Here is an 18,208-nt window from a genome sequence, read left to right on the forward strand (position 1 = left end):
AACAATTACCAGAACTTAAAAAAGTTTAATTATAGCCTCCCTTTTAATCAGGAGGAAGCAGTCTAGACATCTCTTCATAAATCTGGAAGCAAATGAGTGGAATCCACTTTACCACATTCCTTCGGTTTAATTTATCAGGTCTCCAGAATGGGCTCCCCTTCTGCTTTGTAAAAGCGACTCCATTTTAAGGAATCTGCTGTGTAAACCATACCACACTCTGTCCTACTCCCAAAGGGCAGGTATACAGGTGGGTGGAGTGACCAAAATTAGACCATTTGGCTTGGAACTTGCCCCACATGTGAGATTAACACCTACTCGCCTGAGAGGCCAGAAATATCTGCCTCCTTTTTAAAAATCAAGGAATGGGATTCTCATTTTGGATAGTTTCCACTGTTTTCTTTTAGAATGTGTTGACTTTGTAAAAATGTGATTTCTGAAATCTAAAATCTGGTTCTATTTTTAGAAACAGAAAACACCCTGAAATTTCTTTTAGGTCCTCATCTATCAGGGTACCATGGCAACCAGGTCATTTTGAAAAAGAAAGCATCTGATTCTGGTATCTAATAAAGATGCATGGGTGAAAAGCACCAGACAGGTGAGAAAAATAAGTCTGATGACTGTAGTGACCTTATAAGGTGTCTGTCAGTGCTGGAATATCCTTTATCCAAGTGCAAGATTTGAAAAAAAAAAAAAAAAAGTCCAAGATCACTACTCATTATTGAAAGAGAGAGAGAGAAGGAAAGAGGGGAAAAGAAAGAGAAATGAAGAAGATAAACCATTTTTTACACACATTTCCAAAGGGGAAAGATTAAACACACACACACACCCGCCCCCACACAACGGGGACAAATTACAGACACACACAAGCTCGCGCTCGCTCTCTCGCGCTCTCTCTCTCTCTCTCTCTCGCCCCCCCCCCCGCCCCTCTCTCCCTCAGTCTTCTGGAGCCCCTGGAGCCCGCGGGTTAGGGCGAGCGGAAAGGGCTATGTCTGTCTGCAACTGTCTTTCCCCGCTGCCTGTGGCGGCTGCGGCGACGGCAGGAAACATTTGGCGGATGCAACTGTGCAAACTGAGCTGTGACAAAAGGGTGAGCTACCAGCCTAATCCTGATCTTGCTTGGCTGACCAGACTTCCTATCTGGTTAGGTAGCAGAATCAGACTCCACTGGCCCTGCCGCTTTGGTCTGGACTGGAGGAGGTGCGCCTCGAGCGACCAGCTGAGCTCTCAGCGCTCACCTGGAGGTGGCTAACGATGCAGTAAGGCTCTGGCGTGTGCAGCCCGCACGTCGAGGTCACCGAGAGCCTCTGTGCTCGGCCGATGAGAAGGTCGCCGGTGGCTGGGTAGCAGCTGCCCTCCGCGCAGCCATAGCTGAACTCCGGTTCTTGAGCGCGCACTTGGACCGCGTACACCGCTGCAGAAGGGGTGGGTAGGGGTGGGGGTGGGGAATAGGGTATTGGGAGTAGGAAGCGAGCCAAGCAAAAGGAACAAGCAGAGGCCGGGGTAGTGCAGGTTCATAGGAAAGCAAAATGCACGGATAAAAGGCACAATGGAGAAGTGAGGAACAAGCAAGGAAAGCAGGGACGTGGAGAGGAGGATTCGGAAAGAAACAAAGACACGATCTCAGGTTTATCCAGCAGCCAAGGGCATCGCACCCACTCTGATCTGCCCCGGGGAAGCAGCTCCGGGCACAAAAGACCGATGTGCAGACCCGCCACTTCGACGTGACTGGACCTGAATGCAATGAAGTGGGCAGCCAAACTCCGCACATCTGCGCTGGGGTGTGTATGTGAACCCGCGTGCACGTGGCAGCCCGTGCATCCTCGCTGTGAATGCAAATATGTGTGCACGCTTAAGTCTGTGATCGTGGGGGCACAGGAGAGTGTGTGCGTTCGTGCGCGCGCACGTGTACGCGCAAAGATCCCTGAGTGCGGGGGTGGGGGGCGAGGTGGCTGTCTCGCGGGGCACGCCGCTTTCGCAAGCGAGGGGGCGAGCAGAGAATCCCTGAGGCCCTGGAGCGGCTTCAACTCTTCGCCATTCCAGGAAAGCTCCGGGTCCAGCTGTTTCTGGCGCCATCCGGGGGCAGACGGCGCTACTTAATTAAAGCCACATGGCCCCAATTTGTTCCCAGGACGAAGTCTGCGCTCAGCTTGGGCACTTCCCTGGGAAATGGGCTCACGCGAGCCCTCCGCAGTGACCCCTTCCACCCAAGGGAGCCTTCCCCACGCAGTGGAGAACCCCAGCAGGACTGGGCAGAATGTGTAAAATCCTGAGCAGCGGCCGCGGGATCCGGAGCTCTGGGCACAGAGCGCGGGGTATGCGGGTCCGCGATGATCCTCGCGCGTCGTCTTCAGCGGCCACCGATGGCGCTCGCGTTTAATCCCAGGGCATAATTTTCACTCCAGTCCCTCTCCCTGTCCCCCAGGCGCCCTCGAAGCTGGCTCAAACAGCCTTGAGGTTTTCTTTCCCCACATCCAAGCCCACCCTTCCCCCACCGTTTCATCGGAATTACCTAAGACAATGAAAGCGAACACCTGGAGCAGCCCCATGTCCAGTCCCTGCAGCCGAGGTGACACGGCAGTGGAGCGATCACCGAGCCGCCTGCCCCGTTTTCCCGTGTTCCTTTACGGAGAGGCGGAGTGGGGGGGGAAAGGCAAATGTTCAGAAAGAAGAGAGGGGCCCTTCCATTTCCTGCCGCTCCCACGGAAACAGTGGGTGGGAGGCTGGGAAGGGGGAAATCGCGCGGCTACTTTGTTCAGCTCACCCGACGATGCAAGCGCTCTCCCAGCAGCCGGCAGCTCAAGCCAAAGGAGGGAATTAGAAAGTTTAGCCTTGGGAGGAACCGAGGGAGGCGCCTCTGCTCATGCGCATTTGGAGAGCCAGCGGAGGGGGAGGGCGACGGGAGGCCACCACTTGGCCTGGAGGGGTTGAGGTCCCACCTTCCCCGGGCTCTTTTGTTTTAAGGACGCGCCTGCCGTCGCTCCGGGGTTTTGGCTCTTCCCGTTCCCCGCGAAGGTCTTCGGGCTGCTACCTGGTGTGTGTCCCCAGAGGTGTGCAGGAGGCAGGCTGCGCATGGACTGGTCTCGGAGGTGGGTGTTCAGATCCCGGGGCTTGGAAGGCTGGTCGGGACCTCCCGCCCTCTCGTGCAATTTACATTTGTAAGGAGTGAGTCCGGAAAAGGTGCCCTACGCTGCTAACTCTTGCACTAAGCACTCGGGGAAGGCGGGTTAAACCTTTACAAAGGGTCGACAGACACATCAGGCTGGTTCCTGAGAAAGCCAGCCGTCTGGTATCAGTATCACTGAGTTTGGGCTCGGTGGGACATCTGTGTCTTCGTAGCAGGGGGAAAAATTGCTCTTCACTGCGCTTCCTTTGCGCACTCATTTATTAAGGACCTGCCCAACTGGCCACGCCATTGAATTACCCATATGATTCTGTTTTTAAAAACAGACTTATTACCTAAATCTAGATGGTGGCTCTAATTCAGTTAATTTCTCGAAGGACACTTGTTAAGTGACGCCTTTTCCCATCTCGCGTTGACAGGGTTGACTCAGCCACGAAGCTGGAGGTCTCTTCATGAGACGCACTTCCCCACAAACAACTAATAACCATGTCTGCATTCTAGAGAAACTCCATAGTATGTATACAAATAATGAGAGAAGAGGGCCTCTAATGAAGGGTCTCAAGCGACACCGTGTGTGACCTATCTGGTTAAATAAAAGGTAAATCTAAGCTCACCGATCACCTGCGGGTTGGAGAGGGAAGGGAGGCGGGTGGCGGCACTCTGTCTGCCACTCTTTCGGTGAATTAGCCCAGTTCTGCCCCCTTAGCAACGGATGGAGTCAAGACTTCAGCTTTCTTGAGTCCTGCTCTGGGCCAAAGTGCTTGGAATGAGGGAACTGTAGTTAGTTGTTAATCATAGTCAGGAGAATTCACTTCTTTTCTCATTAATCACCTCAGGGAGAAGGTTTAAGTGGCCAGTTAGTGGGTCAGATTTTAACTTAGCTGTAATGAAATAGGGCCCAGAAAACTTTAATCATTAGACCATAGAGTAAGTTGCTTTATGAGTTTATAAATATGCTTTCTGCTGAGGGAGGCAGGAGCCTCAGGTCTTAGTGATGCATTAATTATTCACCAAATCAGCACTTACCCTGTTGCAACCTCTAACCTGCTCTAGATCCTAGGTGCTGGCTGTGCAGCCCTGAGAGCATGAAGAAAGCAGGTGCTGTTTTGAAGGTTTAATGTTGTAATGCAAGGTCTTCAAAGCTTAATTAAAAGAAAAATATTAAAAAACAAATCTCTTTTACCCTTGTCAAGTTTTTAATATCCTGGGTCAGAATTGCTTATTGCAGTTTTTCTTCCACACAAATTGCAAGCATCATTCAGTTCTGCCTCTTTTCTGAGACTGACCTCTGCTTTCAGCAGCTGAGCCCTCCTCATTACATGGCAGTTACACCTGTCCCTGGTCAGTGTCCTCTCCGAAAGGCAAAGAGTTCCTCACCTTCCACACTCCTCTAAAGCCCTCCTGTTGTCCAGAGCACCTCACTCATTAGTGAACTTAACATTACTAAGAAAATAAGAGATTTGTTGTTGGGTTTTTGGTGTTTTGTTTTGTTTTTTATTTGCATGTGTATGTGCATGGGGGAGCATGTATAACACTCAACCTTCTGCCCACTCCATCTATGAATTTGTCTTCATTCCCACCTTCGTCCTCTGTGCTTATGTCCTGTAAGTGTGTGCTCTCCTCTCACCTCCTAAGAGCAGTGCTCTCACACACAAATCTGCTCCATTCCCCCATCTAAAAGGGAACCCCCCTAAAAAACCTGCCATTATTCTACACACCTTCTACTCTCCTTCTTTCCGCCCTTTCCCTCCATAGCCCAGCTTCTTGAAAGGAGAGTATGCACTTTCTGTTTCCTTCTACTTTTCCTTTTTCCTATTTTGATGGCTTCCAGGTTGACCAGTAGTCTCAGTAATTACCACCGACCCTCTAGTCACCAAATGCAGTGGGCATTTGCAGAGATCACCAGATCTCTTTGTGGAGTGTTTTACAGGATCACTGTCTCTTTGAGACTCCTTTTTTCTTTGCTTCCAGGGCACAATTCACACAGAACTCTGACTCCTCCTCTTCCATTTCTCTTTCTCTTCTCTGATCTGTCAGACTTGGGTGCTCCCAAGGGTTTTGTCTCCAGCTTCTTTTCCCTCTATGCACTTTCATCCACACCCAGGATCCACACCCACCTTGGCCTTGGTACTCCCCACATCTATAACTCTAGCTTTTATCTTGCTTAGAATTTACAATCAATTTCTAATAGCCTACTAAATATCATGACTTTGATGACCCAAGGGACATATGTTATAAAACTAAACTCATCTCTTCACTTACCCCTCATGGAACAAAATGTGTTCTTCTGTTTCCAGTTTTAATTACTGGCACTGTAATCTACCAGTTATCTCAAGACAGAAACTTGGGAATAGGACTGGCTATAGGATTTGTAGGGCCCAGTGCAAGATGAAACTGAGCATATGGGGCCCCTTGTTCAAAAGTTAATGAATTCAAGATGGTGGCAGTAGAGCATTAAACCAAACCTGGGGCTCTTCTTGGGGGTGGGCTGGGAGACTGCACAGATCAAATTTGAAGACAGCTCAGCCTGGGAATCATGCTTGAAATTCTCTCTTCTTCACCTCGTCCCACTCCATTACCAGATTCTGTGATCTCTGCTTTACTAGCAACTAGTCACCATGGCTGTGTTGCTTCAAACTCGTTGCCTTGGTTCAGTCTCTCATCATGTCCCAATGCCCACAGGAGCCCCCAGACTGGTGTTCCTGCTTCCAAACTCTTCCCTTCTCCAGTCTAATCCTTCATAACATTGTCAGGAGGATTTTTCAGAGGCACAACTTTTGATCAATCGCTCCCTTGTTCAAAAGGTATCAATGCCTTCCCTCTGCCTATGTGAGCTTCCTGAAGTTACCTATACATGACATAATTATTTTTCTATTTTTGAGTTTTTAATTAAATTTTATTTATTTATTTTTAAGTTGAATTTATCGAGTGACATTGCATAATAAAGTTATATAGGTTTCATGTATACAATGCTACAATACATCATCTGTATATTGCATTGTGTCTTTACCACCACAAGTCAAGTCTCCTTCCATCACCATTTATCCTCCTTTTACCATCTCCTACATCCCCCTACCTGTCTCCCTCTGGCAATCACCGTACCGTTGGCTGTGTCCATGAGTCTTTCTTTTTTGTCTTTACTTAATCCTTGTACTGGTCTCCCCCAGCCCTCAACTCCCTCCCTTCTGACAGCTGTCAGTCTGTTCTCCGTGTCCATGTATCTGTCTCCACTTTGTTAGTTTATTTTGTTCATTAGAATCCACATACATTACATAGTTTTAAAATTTTTTAATGTTCGATTACAGTTGTCCCAATTTTCCCCCTATTGATCTCCCTTGCCTCACTTCCACACCCTACTCCTACAGTCAATCCCCACCCTTTTGTCCATGCCCATGGGTCTTTTACACTTGTTCCTCGAGTAAACCCTTTTGCTTCCTTCAACCATGATCTGCCTTCCCCCTCCCCTCTGGTCTCTGTCAATTTGTTCCTTATTCCCATGTCTCTGGTTCTATTTTGCTCATTTATTTGTTTTGGTCATTAGGTTCCTCTTATAGGTGAGATCATATGGTATTTGTCTTCTGCCACCTGGCTTATTTCACTTAACATAATACTCTCCAGTTCCATCCATGCAGTCATGAAAGGTAGGAGTTTCTTCTTTCTTTCTGCTGCATAGTATTCCTTTGTGTAAATGTACCACAGTTTTATGATCCACTTATTTACTGATGGGCACGTAGGCTGTCTCTAGCACTTGGCTATTATAAATAGTGCTGCTATGAATGTAGGGGTGCATAGGTTCTTTTGAATTGGTGTTTCAGGACTCTTTGGGTATAATCCCAGCAGTGAGATCACTGGATCAAAAGGCAGTTTTATTTTTAGTTTTTTAAGGAAATTCCATACTTTTTTCCACAGTGGCAGAACCAGTCTGCATTCCCACCAACAGTGCACTAGGGTTCCCTTATCTCCACATCCTCGCCAGCACTTGTTGTTTGTTGATTTGTTGATGATGGCCATTCTGACCGGTGTGAGGTGGTATTTCATTGTGGTTTTAATTTGCATCTCTCTGATGGCTAGTGATGTTGAGCATCCTTTCATATGTCTATGGGACCTCTGTATGTCCTCCTTGGATAAGTGTGTTCAGGTCCTTTGCCCATTTTTTAATTGGATTGATCATCTTCCTGGTGTTGAGTCATATGAGTTCTTGATATATTTTGGAGATAAAACCCTACAAAAGAGGCAGGAGCATAAAATGGAGTAAAATTAGCCTCTTCAATAAATGGTGTTGGGAGATCTGGACTGGAACATGCAAAAAAATGAAACTAGACCACCACCTTACACCACACACCAAAATAAACTCAAGATGGATAAAAGACTTAAATATAAGTATTGATACCATAAACATCCTAAAGGAAAACATAGGCAGTAAAATTTCAGATATCCCATGCAGCAACATATTCACCAATATTATCTCGAGGGCAAGGGAGGTAAAGGAAAGAAAAAACAAATGGGACTAATCAAATTTAAAAACTTCTGCATGGCTAAAGAAAACATCAGCAAAATGAAAAGGGAACCAACCATATGGGAAAACATATTTGCCAATGATACCTTGGACAAGGGTTTGATTTCCATTGCATAATTTTTATATCTTCATTTCTTTCTCTTTGCTACATGGCATCAACATAGTGAAATGATGCACTTTTAAGCCTCCACTTAAATATGACTCTCTCCTCCTCCCTTTTTCCACCCCCAGTCCCTTCCACCAGCACCTTGTAAAGGCCTGTTATAGTGTAAATGACATGGTGCTGTAACTATTTGTTTATTATCTCCCCCGATAGACAGTGAGACACATGGGGCACATTATAGGTGCTCAATAAATGCTTCTTGAATGAAAGTAAATGAAGACTAGTCTCCATGTTTTAAAAACTTTCTTAAATGTCCACTTTCTACCTGACGTGAATTTCTGGTCAAGGAGAAAAGGAAACCAACACACTTGAGTTCATTTTAGGAATACTTCCAAATTTCACTCATGAACCAAGCTTTCCTTTCATAGGGAATTTTATTTCATAGAAAGATGTTACAAATTTAGGAGGAATGAATCCCTTTTGTTAATAAAGTCCACCAAGGCTTTACTCCTGTTGACATGACTTTCTCATCCCCACTTGTACTTAACTTGAACCACCTGCTTCAGCATAAGGAGTCTTTTTAAATTTTTTTATTTTTTAATATGCTTTATTGATTATGCTGTTACAGTTGTCCCCATTTCTTTTCCTTTTGTTCCCTTCCACCCAGTGACCCCCCTCCCACCAGTGTCCTCCCTGCAGTCCATGCCCATTGGTTGTGCATATAGTTCTTCTCAACATCTTCCTATCTACTCCACTCCATCCTACTATGCTTCTTAATTCCTATACCATCTCCCTCCCTTTCCCCCCTTCTCCCTCTCTGCTGACCTCCTCCCAAAATGTTCCCCATACCTATAATTCCTTTCCCACTCTTGTTGCCTACTTAGTTTGCCTTTGTTTTGATTCCCTAGCTTCTGTTGTTAGTTGTTGTGATACAGTTTTCATTTTAATGTTCATAGTTTTGATCCTCTTTCTCCTAAACAAGTCCCTTTAACATTTCATATAACAGTGGTTTGGATCTGATGAACTCCTTCAGTTTTACTTTGTCCTGGAAGCACTTTCTCTGCCCTTCTATTCTGAATGACAGCTTCGCTGGATAGAGTAATCGTGGTTGTAGGTTTTTGCTTTTCATTACTTTGAATATTTCTTGCCAGTCCCTTCTTGCCTACAGAGTTTCTTTTGACAAATCAGCTGATAGCTTATTGGGACCTCTTTGTACATAATTCTCTTCTTCTCTTTTGCTGCTTTTAAGATTCTCTCTTCACCCTTAATTTTTGACATTTTGATTATAATGTGTCTTGGTGTGGTTCTTTCTGGATCCAGTTTTTTGGGAACTCTTTGTGCTTCCTGGATCTGTAAGTATTTTCTTCCCCAAGTTAGGGAAATTCTGCTTCATTATTTTTTTACATAATTTTTCAATTTCTAGTTCTTCTTCTTCACCTTCTGGCAACCCTATGATTCAGATGTTGATCCGCTTATAGCTGTCCCATAGGTTTCTGAGCCTCTCCTCATTTTCCTCACTTTTCATTTCCTCTTTCTGCACTGGTTGACTATTTGTTCCTTCCCTATGTTCTGATTTCTTGATTTGATCCCTGGTTTTCTTTTCCTCACCACTTGTTTTATATGTGTTTTCATTTGTTTCAGCAGGACTAGCCTTCATTCCTTCCCTGTCTTGTTTAAGATCTGCTGTTAGGTCTGTAAGCATTCTTATAACCAAAGCTCTGAACTGTGCCTCAGAAAGATTTCCTATCTGCTGTGCCATTAGGTTAGATATTTGCTGTCTGGTCAGCTGCATCACCGGGATCTCCATCATGATCTGTGCCATCCTGACAGTTTTGTGTTTACATTTGCTTCCTGGGCAGGGCTGTCACACTTCCTACGCTATAGGGGGCGGGGCTCTGTGCACTCGTCACTACCAGGTGACTTTTCTCACCACACTGTGGCATTTTGTGTTGGAGCGGGGTCCAAGATGGCTTCCTGCCATTCACTCTCCGCTGAGAGACCAGGAGCCTCCTTCTCCGTCCCCACACCCTCCGGCCCTCACAATCCGAGGCAATGGCGGTCTGCCTTCCCTGGCATTGGAATTGCGAGCTGACAGGTTTGGTCTGCAGCCAAGGGTGCTCCCCGGGCACCTCTCGCCTCCCCTTAAATACAGGTGTCTGTGCTTACCACAGTCCCGCCGCTCGTCGTCGTAGCTGCCGCCAGCAACACAGCTTGACCTCTCCACCCTGGCTTCACCCCTCCTACCTGTCCAGATGAGCACCACTTCTTTATATCTTCATACATTAGACTTCCATGTAGCTTTATTTCCTGGAACTTCTGGTTGTTTATGGTTTTGCAGTAGTTGTATTCCTTCTTAGTTGTGGAGGGAGGTGGAGCGTGTCAGTCTAGGCCTCCATCCTGGCCGGAAGTCCCAAGCATAAGGAGTCTTTACTGAAAAGTTCTGTAGTATTTTGAATCGCAGATGGGATTGCAAATTGTTGGCTGCTCCTTGGCACAGAATGCATGACAGTTATCTCCCTGAGGCATCTATTATTTGTTTGGGAAAAAACCAAGGAACTGCTTTCAAGGTTACCTTCACACAGTCTTATAACCAGTTATGCACTTCATTTTATGATAAATGCTGATTGACAGTGAAACAAAGATGTGACATTCTAGACTTTGAACTTCAGGTCCTAAAACCTGGCTATTTATTTAATATAATTGTCATGAAAAATAGTAGATTTTTGCTATTTTGAAATAGATTTAAATGTGCTTTGTGAGTTCAGAACTGATCTAGGAAAGTAAGTTCAGAATTGATCTAGAAAAATAAGTTCAATGACCAGTAAAATTTAGGATACATGTCACACAGCACTTTCTACATAACACTTTTATAATATATAGGACAGTTATTTATAACTTTGTGTTAAATATTCTTTCCCCCAGGAAGTTTTTGAATTTTATTGGAGTTTATATTTCCATCAGGTGGCAGAGTTTCTGGTATATTATATACACTCGATATCTACTTGTTGGATGAATAACTAAAATTGAATAATGCTCTCTTATAACCATTATGGGAGCACATAGGGGTCTTTACCATCACTCTCTATAACATGGAAATCATCAGGGCCTGAATCAAGCAGGTAGTAATAGGATTTTCAGTCTCAGACCATCCAATAGAAACTGCCTTTGAGCTTACATGAATATCCCTTCATCGAGTAATAGCACCTAGATTTTTTTTCTTTGAGGGTACTAATCTTTTCACATTGACAACCCACCTAACTCAGGTTGGGGCTAATCCCTCCATGGGCTCCAGGCTAATCAATGCATTTCCATCTCCCTCTTCCTAGCAGTTGGTTCAGGGATGGGTATGCAACTCAACTGTTTCAGTTAGGTGACTTCTGGGATTTCCATGAGAATTACTGGGATTTTTAGGCAAGGGAAGAAAATCTTTCTTTCCCCCTGGACTTGGAATTATATAGATACCAGCCTGGAACTGGTGGTGGCTGCTTGAGACTGGGGCCAACACAGACAAAAACAGAACTAGGGGAAGCAAGAGGGCAGAACCTAAAGAAACACTTCAGCGTGTCTTGATCCAGCTATGCCTGGAGCAAGAATACTTTACCTTTGCCAATGAATTTCTCTGGATATGTAGCATGAGAGAGTTATAAACCTTTGTTGTTTTTGCCTGTGATTTGGGAAGGCTTTTTGTTGTTGTTGTTGCTTTAAACTTCACAATAAACAGTCAGTTTATCCTGGGTGATTCAGGTAGATCAACACCATCTTAAAAATGGTCATCTGTCCATACTTAAATATCTCAAAAGAAATATCACAAATGAGAGTGTATCAAAATCTATATTTTAGTGTTTTAAGACAGTCACTAAAATAGATGTAAGAAGGCGTCATCCATGCTTTTTCCAGCCTTCTATAAGGCTATGCTCCCATTGCATTTCACCTCCCAAAAAGGTTGCGAGATGGATCTGTAGATTCAAGATGGTACTATAGGTGGAACTGTAAAGAGGGTCCCCACCTATGCCCATGAATTCCAAATCATTAAAAAAAAAATTTCTAATCTATATTTAACACTAAGTGGAACAAGTTATTTCAGTGCACTGTTTGTTCTTTGTTTATGGAATTTACTCTTTGGTTGCTAACCTGGCACTTTAAAAATGAGTAGGAGAGCGATTAATGTCTGAAGTAAGGGTAGAGAGCTTTAAGAAAGCTCTTTAAACATTTTGTCAGATTCATAGGAGGATTAACTTAAATGTAGTCAATTAAACACCTTAAGACTTGAATAGTAGTCATGCACCCAAGATTCATTTTTTTCTGGCATATCTTTTAAAGAAGGAAGGGCAGTAAGAATTTTAAAAGTAAAAATACTTGCCAATTCACAGATAATGAAACTTAAGGCCTTCCAAAATAAGGGTTTTGGTTTGTTTCTCTTGTCAGCTTTTGTCACCTACAGTTATACTCACAAACTTTTAAAATGTGTATAATTAGAAATTTAAGAAACTATTGCAACTCTTTCCTGTAGAAATATTTGATATAAACTATCTACTTGATCAAAATACATTGGCATCTAAAAGCTGAGGTCTGTTAAAACTACTTTTTGTTTTAAAATGTTATTGAAAATTACCAATGTTAAATTAAGTAGGCAGCAAACACTCAATGGTTGATAGTTAAGTTTTAGTTTCTTAATTAAACTATTATAGGAATTCACCTAAAATTGTATTTCAAAGATTATTTTGAAAGTTTTACTTCAGCTAATGATATTACTTTCCTTAGCTTTGTAAGGATGCTGAAATCCAGGAATAGCCAGAGGAGGAAAAAAAGAACTTTCTGTATTCCAATATTTTAAATTTTAAAAATCCTCCACTTTTATCCAGATTCTGTTTTTCTCCATTTGAAAAGCCAAGTTCAGCTCCCAGTGAACTCCTGAAATCCTTGACACATCTCCCTGTGAGTTCCTAGTCCCTTGTCTGGCACATAGTAGGTCTTTGGGATATGTTTATTGAATATTAAGGACTTCTTACTTAACCTATATGTTGAACCTAGGCAGTATCTTTGTACCAGAGGCTTGAAGTGTTGGTCTAATCTACTTTCATGCTACAAACCTATCTCATAGTTCTGGGTTGTTAATTATTACCTAGAGTGATCCAGGAAACTGGATTTAATTAGCAAGTTAAATGCTTCACTACTGTTTATGGCTTGTACTGGGAGTGGATCCTAATTCTCAGTCCAGTATTTTTACCCTGGGAGGACTGGGGTTTTTGATCAGAAGTGATGGAAATGCTGGTAAAATTCATCCCCTCTCAAATAGCAGTTCTACCTCATCTCTGCCAATCAGAATGCCCTTGGCCTTTTAGAAGAATTAACTCTACAACAGCAGTTCCTCTAAAAGAGTAAGACTGCTCTTCTGGAAAGGGACTTTCTTTGACTGCGCTGCTGCACTTGTTGCTGCTATTCAGCTTTCTGAACGCCAGCCCACTCAGAGCTGGTGCTGTGTTTTTTTCATACCAGAAACAAGTCAGCACTGGGTCCCACTCCAGTATTACATGCTGTTTTATATATTGAGCTGTTTGCCAGACAAAAAATTAGTAGCATGTGTTTGATCTTTTCAGGATGGCTAATGAAATACTGCTATTAACCTCTAGGATTAAATGATTTCTCGGTGATCCTATTTAGAAATCATGGAATATGGAGCAGACAGTTCAGTCATCTACTTGGATAATCCAAGTGGTGATAATCACTACTATTTGGTTGACTTTTGACTTTGGGAACTCCACTTGTCTACCCAAGTAGCACCATAAGCCTTAGCATCAACATCTCTCTAACATTTTTTGAGCACTTACTATGTGCCAAGCACTGCTGTGGTCTAATGGTTTATATTCTACATTTAGAGAAGACCAGGGTTATCTTAAATGTATGCACTGTTGGTAAAGATCAATAAGTGTTAAGGTCTGAGGTAAAGAAAAAACATTATAATTTTCTATTTCTGTAAACATAAATGTATAAGAGGGGGGCCCAAAAAACCCAGAATTTATTAATAAAAAAGTTGTGTATTTATTCTTACATGTTTAAACTTCAGTCACCTTCAAAGTACTCACCATTTGAAGCAATGTCCCTATCAAGATGTTTTTTCCACTGCTCAAAACAGGTTTTGAACTCCAATTTTGATGCCTTTTAGTGCTTCTGACATTTTTTGCTTCACCTCTTCCACATCAGCAAAATATTTCCCTCTGAGGACTTCTTTTTAATCCAGGGAAACAAACAAACAAAAATGTTGCTTGGGGGTAAGATTGGGTGAATAGGGAGGGTGGAGCATGGGGGTCATGCCATTTTTGGTCAAAAACTAATGAAAACTCAGTGCACTGTGGGCAGGTGTGCTGGTAAACCACCCATCATTAAATGGGCAAACACATTGAAAGAGTCTTCAAAAAAAATCACTAAAGCCGAATGCAGCCCCTTACAACAACACCAGCTGATACACTGATACAGATGTGTTCCTAGAACACTCACCTGGCAGGGGAAGCCTGTACTACAAGGGACCCACCCTCAGGAAGATAAGTTCAGTTTTTTGGGGGGTGTCCTCCTCATCTATACATGAATAGACAATGATAAAGTTCTAGGAGGAGACATAGCAAGTGGGTAATTGTGGATCTTTTAGAGAAGGTTCAGGGCTTGTGTTTGGAATGGGGCTTAAAGGGAACTCTTGCCTTATCTGTAATGTTTTAACTTCTTTTTCTTAATGATGGAAACTGTATTTGTCTATAACTGGTGTAACTAAAAACAAAAATTCTAACAAAAAGTCTTCTTGAAGTATAAATATTTGTTATACTTTGAGTAAAGCATATGATAAATGTTGACTGGGTTCTTCCCTTGAAATACAAATTCGAAGATCTATTAAATTGGTTATTTCTAGTCACTAATAGATTTACTGAATGGCATGACAAGGTTCTTAAATTAGGACCATGTAAGTCACATTTCTATATGCCTCAGTTTCCTCGTCTGTGAAACAAGTACAAAGTTCAGGTACCTTCACACATGATACAGGTTCTTTGAAATCTGGCCCCAATATAATCTTTCATCTCTGTATTTTCAGCCTACCCACCTCCCACCCCTACCAAGCTCTAGCCTTGATATACTCACCATTATCAAAACCCAAACCCTTTTTTTTTTTTTTTTTGGCTTATCTGGTTCCTTCTGCCTGGAATGCCTTCTCCCTCTTCTCTGCCAAGCCAACTTTTACTTACGATCAAAGTTCACCTCTATAATACTTTATATGTATAACTTTCTGAATTCCACTGCCCAGGTACAACACTTGAGCATATATCTATTGGAGAAGGTTTTCTAGATTGTTCTAAAAGAAATGTGCTACACACGAGGCCAAGCAACCCACCTCTTGCACTCACTGCTGTATCCCAGCATGGCACAAAACACATTGTAGGTGTGCAATGAGTATTCACCAAATAAATGGTTAGTGTATTAATACATTTTTCATGTGTACTAAATTGTGAGTACCTTGAGAGCATCCTAATTTCCCTAGCACTGAGCATAGAGCTCATCAGATATTTGTTGAATGCATTCATTTAGCAAATCCCTAGAACTGTGCTCATGTGCTCTCTGGGGAGAAAACATTCACAGGTAATTCTTTAGCCAGGATGAGTCATTTCCAGAACACATCAGTGCTTTAAAAAAGCAGCTAGCATGTTAATTTTATTCCATGGGAAAAATAAAACAGTGAGCAGTTTGCTGTGATTTAGGTACATGAAGCACTAATACATATAATGTTAACAAACTTATTCGGAACTGCTCTGTATGTAATGTGCAGAGTGTAAATATACATGAGGATTACCAAGAAGTAAATTGCACTTTCACAATCATGTGAGAAGCCTCAAGGTGATGATGATATAATGGTAAGTAAATGTCCCCAAGTCTTGTGACCTCATCTGTAATTATGTTCATGAGGGCACTAGCATAAGTGATCATTGGGAAGGTAAAATTGTGCCTTAGAAAGGCATATCTTAAATATATTAAATTTTAAAAAATATATAACTTTAACTCTGGAAAAGCATGCCAAATAATGCGTATGTAGATATTTACACTATAGTTTACAAAAGAAAAACTGGAATAATCTAAATGGTCATCACTAGGGGATTAGTTAGGTAATTAAGCTTGACCTCTGCAATGGAATACTAAATAATTGCCTAAAAAGATGGAGCCTAGCCCTGACTGGTGTAGCTCAGTGGGTTGGGTGTTGCTCTGCAGATCAAAAAGTTACTACTGGTTCCATTCTAGTCAGGGCCCATGCTGGGGTTGCAGGCCAGGTTCCCAGTTGGGGATGTGCGAAAGGCAGCCAATCGGTGGATGTTTCTCTCCTTCTCTTTCTCCCTCCCTTTCCCTCTCTCTAAAAATAAATAAATAAAAATCTTTAAAAATATTTTAAAAATAAAAAGGCAGGGCCTATTCTATGATGGATTAAAGGGGGGGTCACCCAGGAATTCTCTCTGTAAAGCCCAAAATATTAAATAGCATTTCCCCTTTTATTTTATAATTTTTTTCATAATAAATATACATAGCCCTTGTCCTAAAAAATTATTTCAAAATTAAGGTAGTTTACTGTGGTTGCATTCTCAAATCCACTTTTTATGTTTAGCAATTTAGTTCATTTTAACAGACTCTGCAGCCTAGATGGAGATATTGGGCAATGTTCACATCCTTAAAAAAAGAGACTATCCTCTGGCCAGTGAAGACTAGGAAAAATAAACCGAGCTTGCTGCTATCTCTTAAAACACGCAGCTATTTGATAGAAAATTGAGTTTGAGTTGAGTAGGAAGTACTATGGTCTATTTGGGTTTGAATGAGATGTTTTAGTAGCCATGATTAATTCTTGTTAACCACTTCCTTTCCTCCTATGTTCTAATGAAAATATGCCAAGTTGTCTTCACAGTTGAAAGCTGATATTTTTTTCTTAGAGGAGTGTGTTTATATAAATGTTTAAAAATTTTAAATTGTTCAAATTGTCTGTATATTAAAGTTGTGCCCAAAATGGGTTAAAAGAAAATTGAGTTTAAGGAAAGAATTTAGTATACACATTTCTATATGTATATTGTACAGAAAGAGATATATATCATATGGTGGTCTGAAAAGTTAAGAACAAATTTTATAAAGTAAAATTATAACTTAAAACATATATCTAACTAGATTGACCTTTTACACTTATTTGTAAGAAATGTTAGACTTCCTCTTTCCAAATGAAAGTGATTGTTCTCTTAATCTTCAATATTTTATTTTTTCCATTTATATTTTGCCTTCCCTAGATGAGTCATAATGCAGTATGATCAACACAAAGCTAAACCCAAATGTCAGAAAGATCTCCAAGTGTTTATCTTTATTTATTTTTGTATATTTTAAGGTTATTTTGGTGTCTTATAATATTTAACAGTTTATTTTTTATTGTATTTTTCCCTTTATCATTTATCCCCCTTACACTCTGTTCCACCTTTACCCCCTACCCCCACAATCCTCACACTGTTGTCCACGTCCATGAGTCCTTTTCCTTTTTGCTCAAGTGTTTATCTTTAGATATGGAATGTTTATACAGCTTTTCCAAGCTTTGGGCTTGTTCCTATCACACAAATCTCTGGAATCCTCAAATACTAGTTTTTTAGATTTTAAGGCTCCATTTAACTTCCATTTCTACTCCTTTCTAGGAAGTTCACAGTATGGTGATACCTTCAATAGGCTCAATTAACTGAGAATCAAGAAAAAAATTTGGATTAATTTAAATACTTTGACCTTCTTATTTATAATTTAATTGTAGGCCTATTTTGAAAACTATATGGAACATTTTGAGGACTGAAAATAATTATACTGAATGTATTAATAACTACAATTATATGCTCACATATGTTCACTAACATTTTGATAAAGCTTTTCTATTTGGTTAGCTGCTTTGACCTTCATTTTCTTTCAAGCAGAATTACTTTCTGTGAAATACGTATTAACAGGCTCAAATTATTAAACTTCTAAAATAGGCCATTTATGTAAAGAAAAAACTTAGTCAATTTAAGTTAGTTCTGCTATATTTGATGGTCCTTTTAATAGAACCTGAGACTAGTTAAAAGAGAAAGTTGTCTTAAAGAAAAGGGTGCAATAGAATGAGTATTATCTCAGGTTTTATTTCCTATCACACCTGCCTTAGTATTTCTGCCAACTAACTGTGACCCTGGCCAAAGGTAACCTCAGTACTGTTCAGAAAGTGAGGGATTGAGGCTAGGGAATTCTTAAATCCCTTTCCTGAATGGGAGAGAGTTCTAGGGAGCATGTCACGTGTGAGAGCTCCTTGAGATCTCTGCAGCTAGTGTCTAAGGGTTTACTTAGCTGTATCTAGTACTTTTCTGACAATCATTTTATATCCTTTTCCATCAGGGGTAATATCTTTCAATGGTAGATTTTAATGTTTGCTGTGAATGTTTTATAGGCTAAATAT

The 18,208-nt window shown here is 41.7% G+C and overlaps 1 protein-coding gene and 1 long non-coding RNA gene across 3 annotated transcripts in view; one reads left to right on the top strand and one right to left on the bottom strand.

The window, feature by feature from the left end:
- The window catches only part of LAMB1 (laminin subunit beta 1), a 74,949-nt gene extending 72,121 nt beyond the window's left edge, over positions 1 to 2,828 (bottom strand). The window contains exons 1-3 of one of the 2 annotated variants that reach the window (XM_090287355.1): positions 2,762 to 2,828; positions 2,510 to 2,619; positions 1,236 to 1,411 (exon numbers count right to left, since the gene is read on the bottom strand). In XM_090287355.1, the coding sequence (XP_090143481.1) occupies positions 1,236 to 1,411; positions 2,510 to 2,546 (213 nt within the window). In that variant the 5' untranslated portion in view covers positions 2,547 to 2,619; positions 2,762 to 2,828. Of the gene's footprint in view, positions 1 to 1,235; positions 1,412 to 2,509 lie in introns of both variants that reach the window. The other variant, XM_090287354.1, reaches the window with a different exon arrangement.
- Positions 2,829 to 3,658: 830 nt separating this feature from the next.
- LOC150001786 (uncharacterized) lies at positions 3,659 to 4,294 on the top strand. The gene is made up of 2 exons (XR_016513057.1): positions 3,659 to 3,719; positions 4,175 to 4,294. It is a non-coding gene; the product is annotated as an uncharacterized LOC150001786 (long non-coding RNA).
- Positions 4,295 to 18,208: the final 13,914 nt, after the last annotated feature.

This window comes from Furipterus horrens, unplaced genomic scaffold (assembly GCF_987537825.1).
Source record: "Furipterus horrens unplaced genomic scaffold, mFurHor1.1.pri manual_scaffold_9, whole genome shotgun sequence".
In the NCBI taxonomy this organism is placed as follows: Eukaryota; Metazoa; Chordata; class Mammalia; order Chiroptera; family Furipteridae; genus Furipterus; species Furipterus horrens.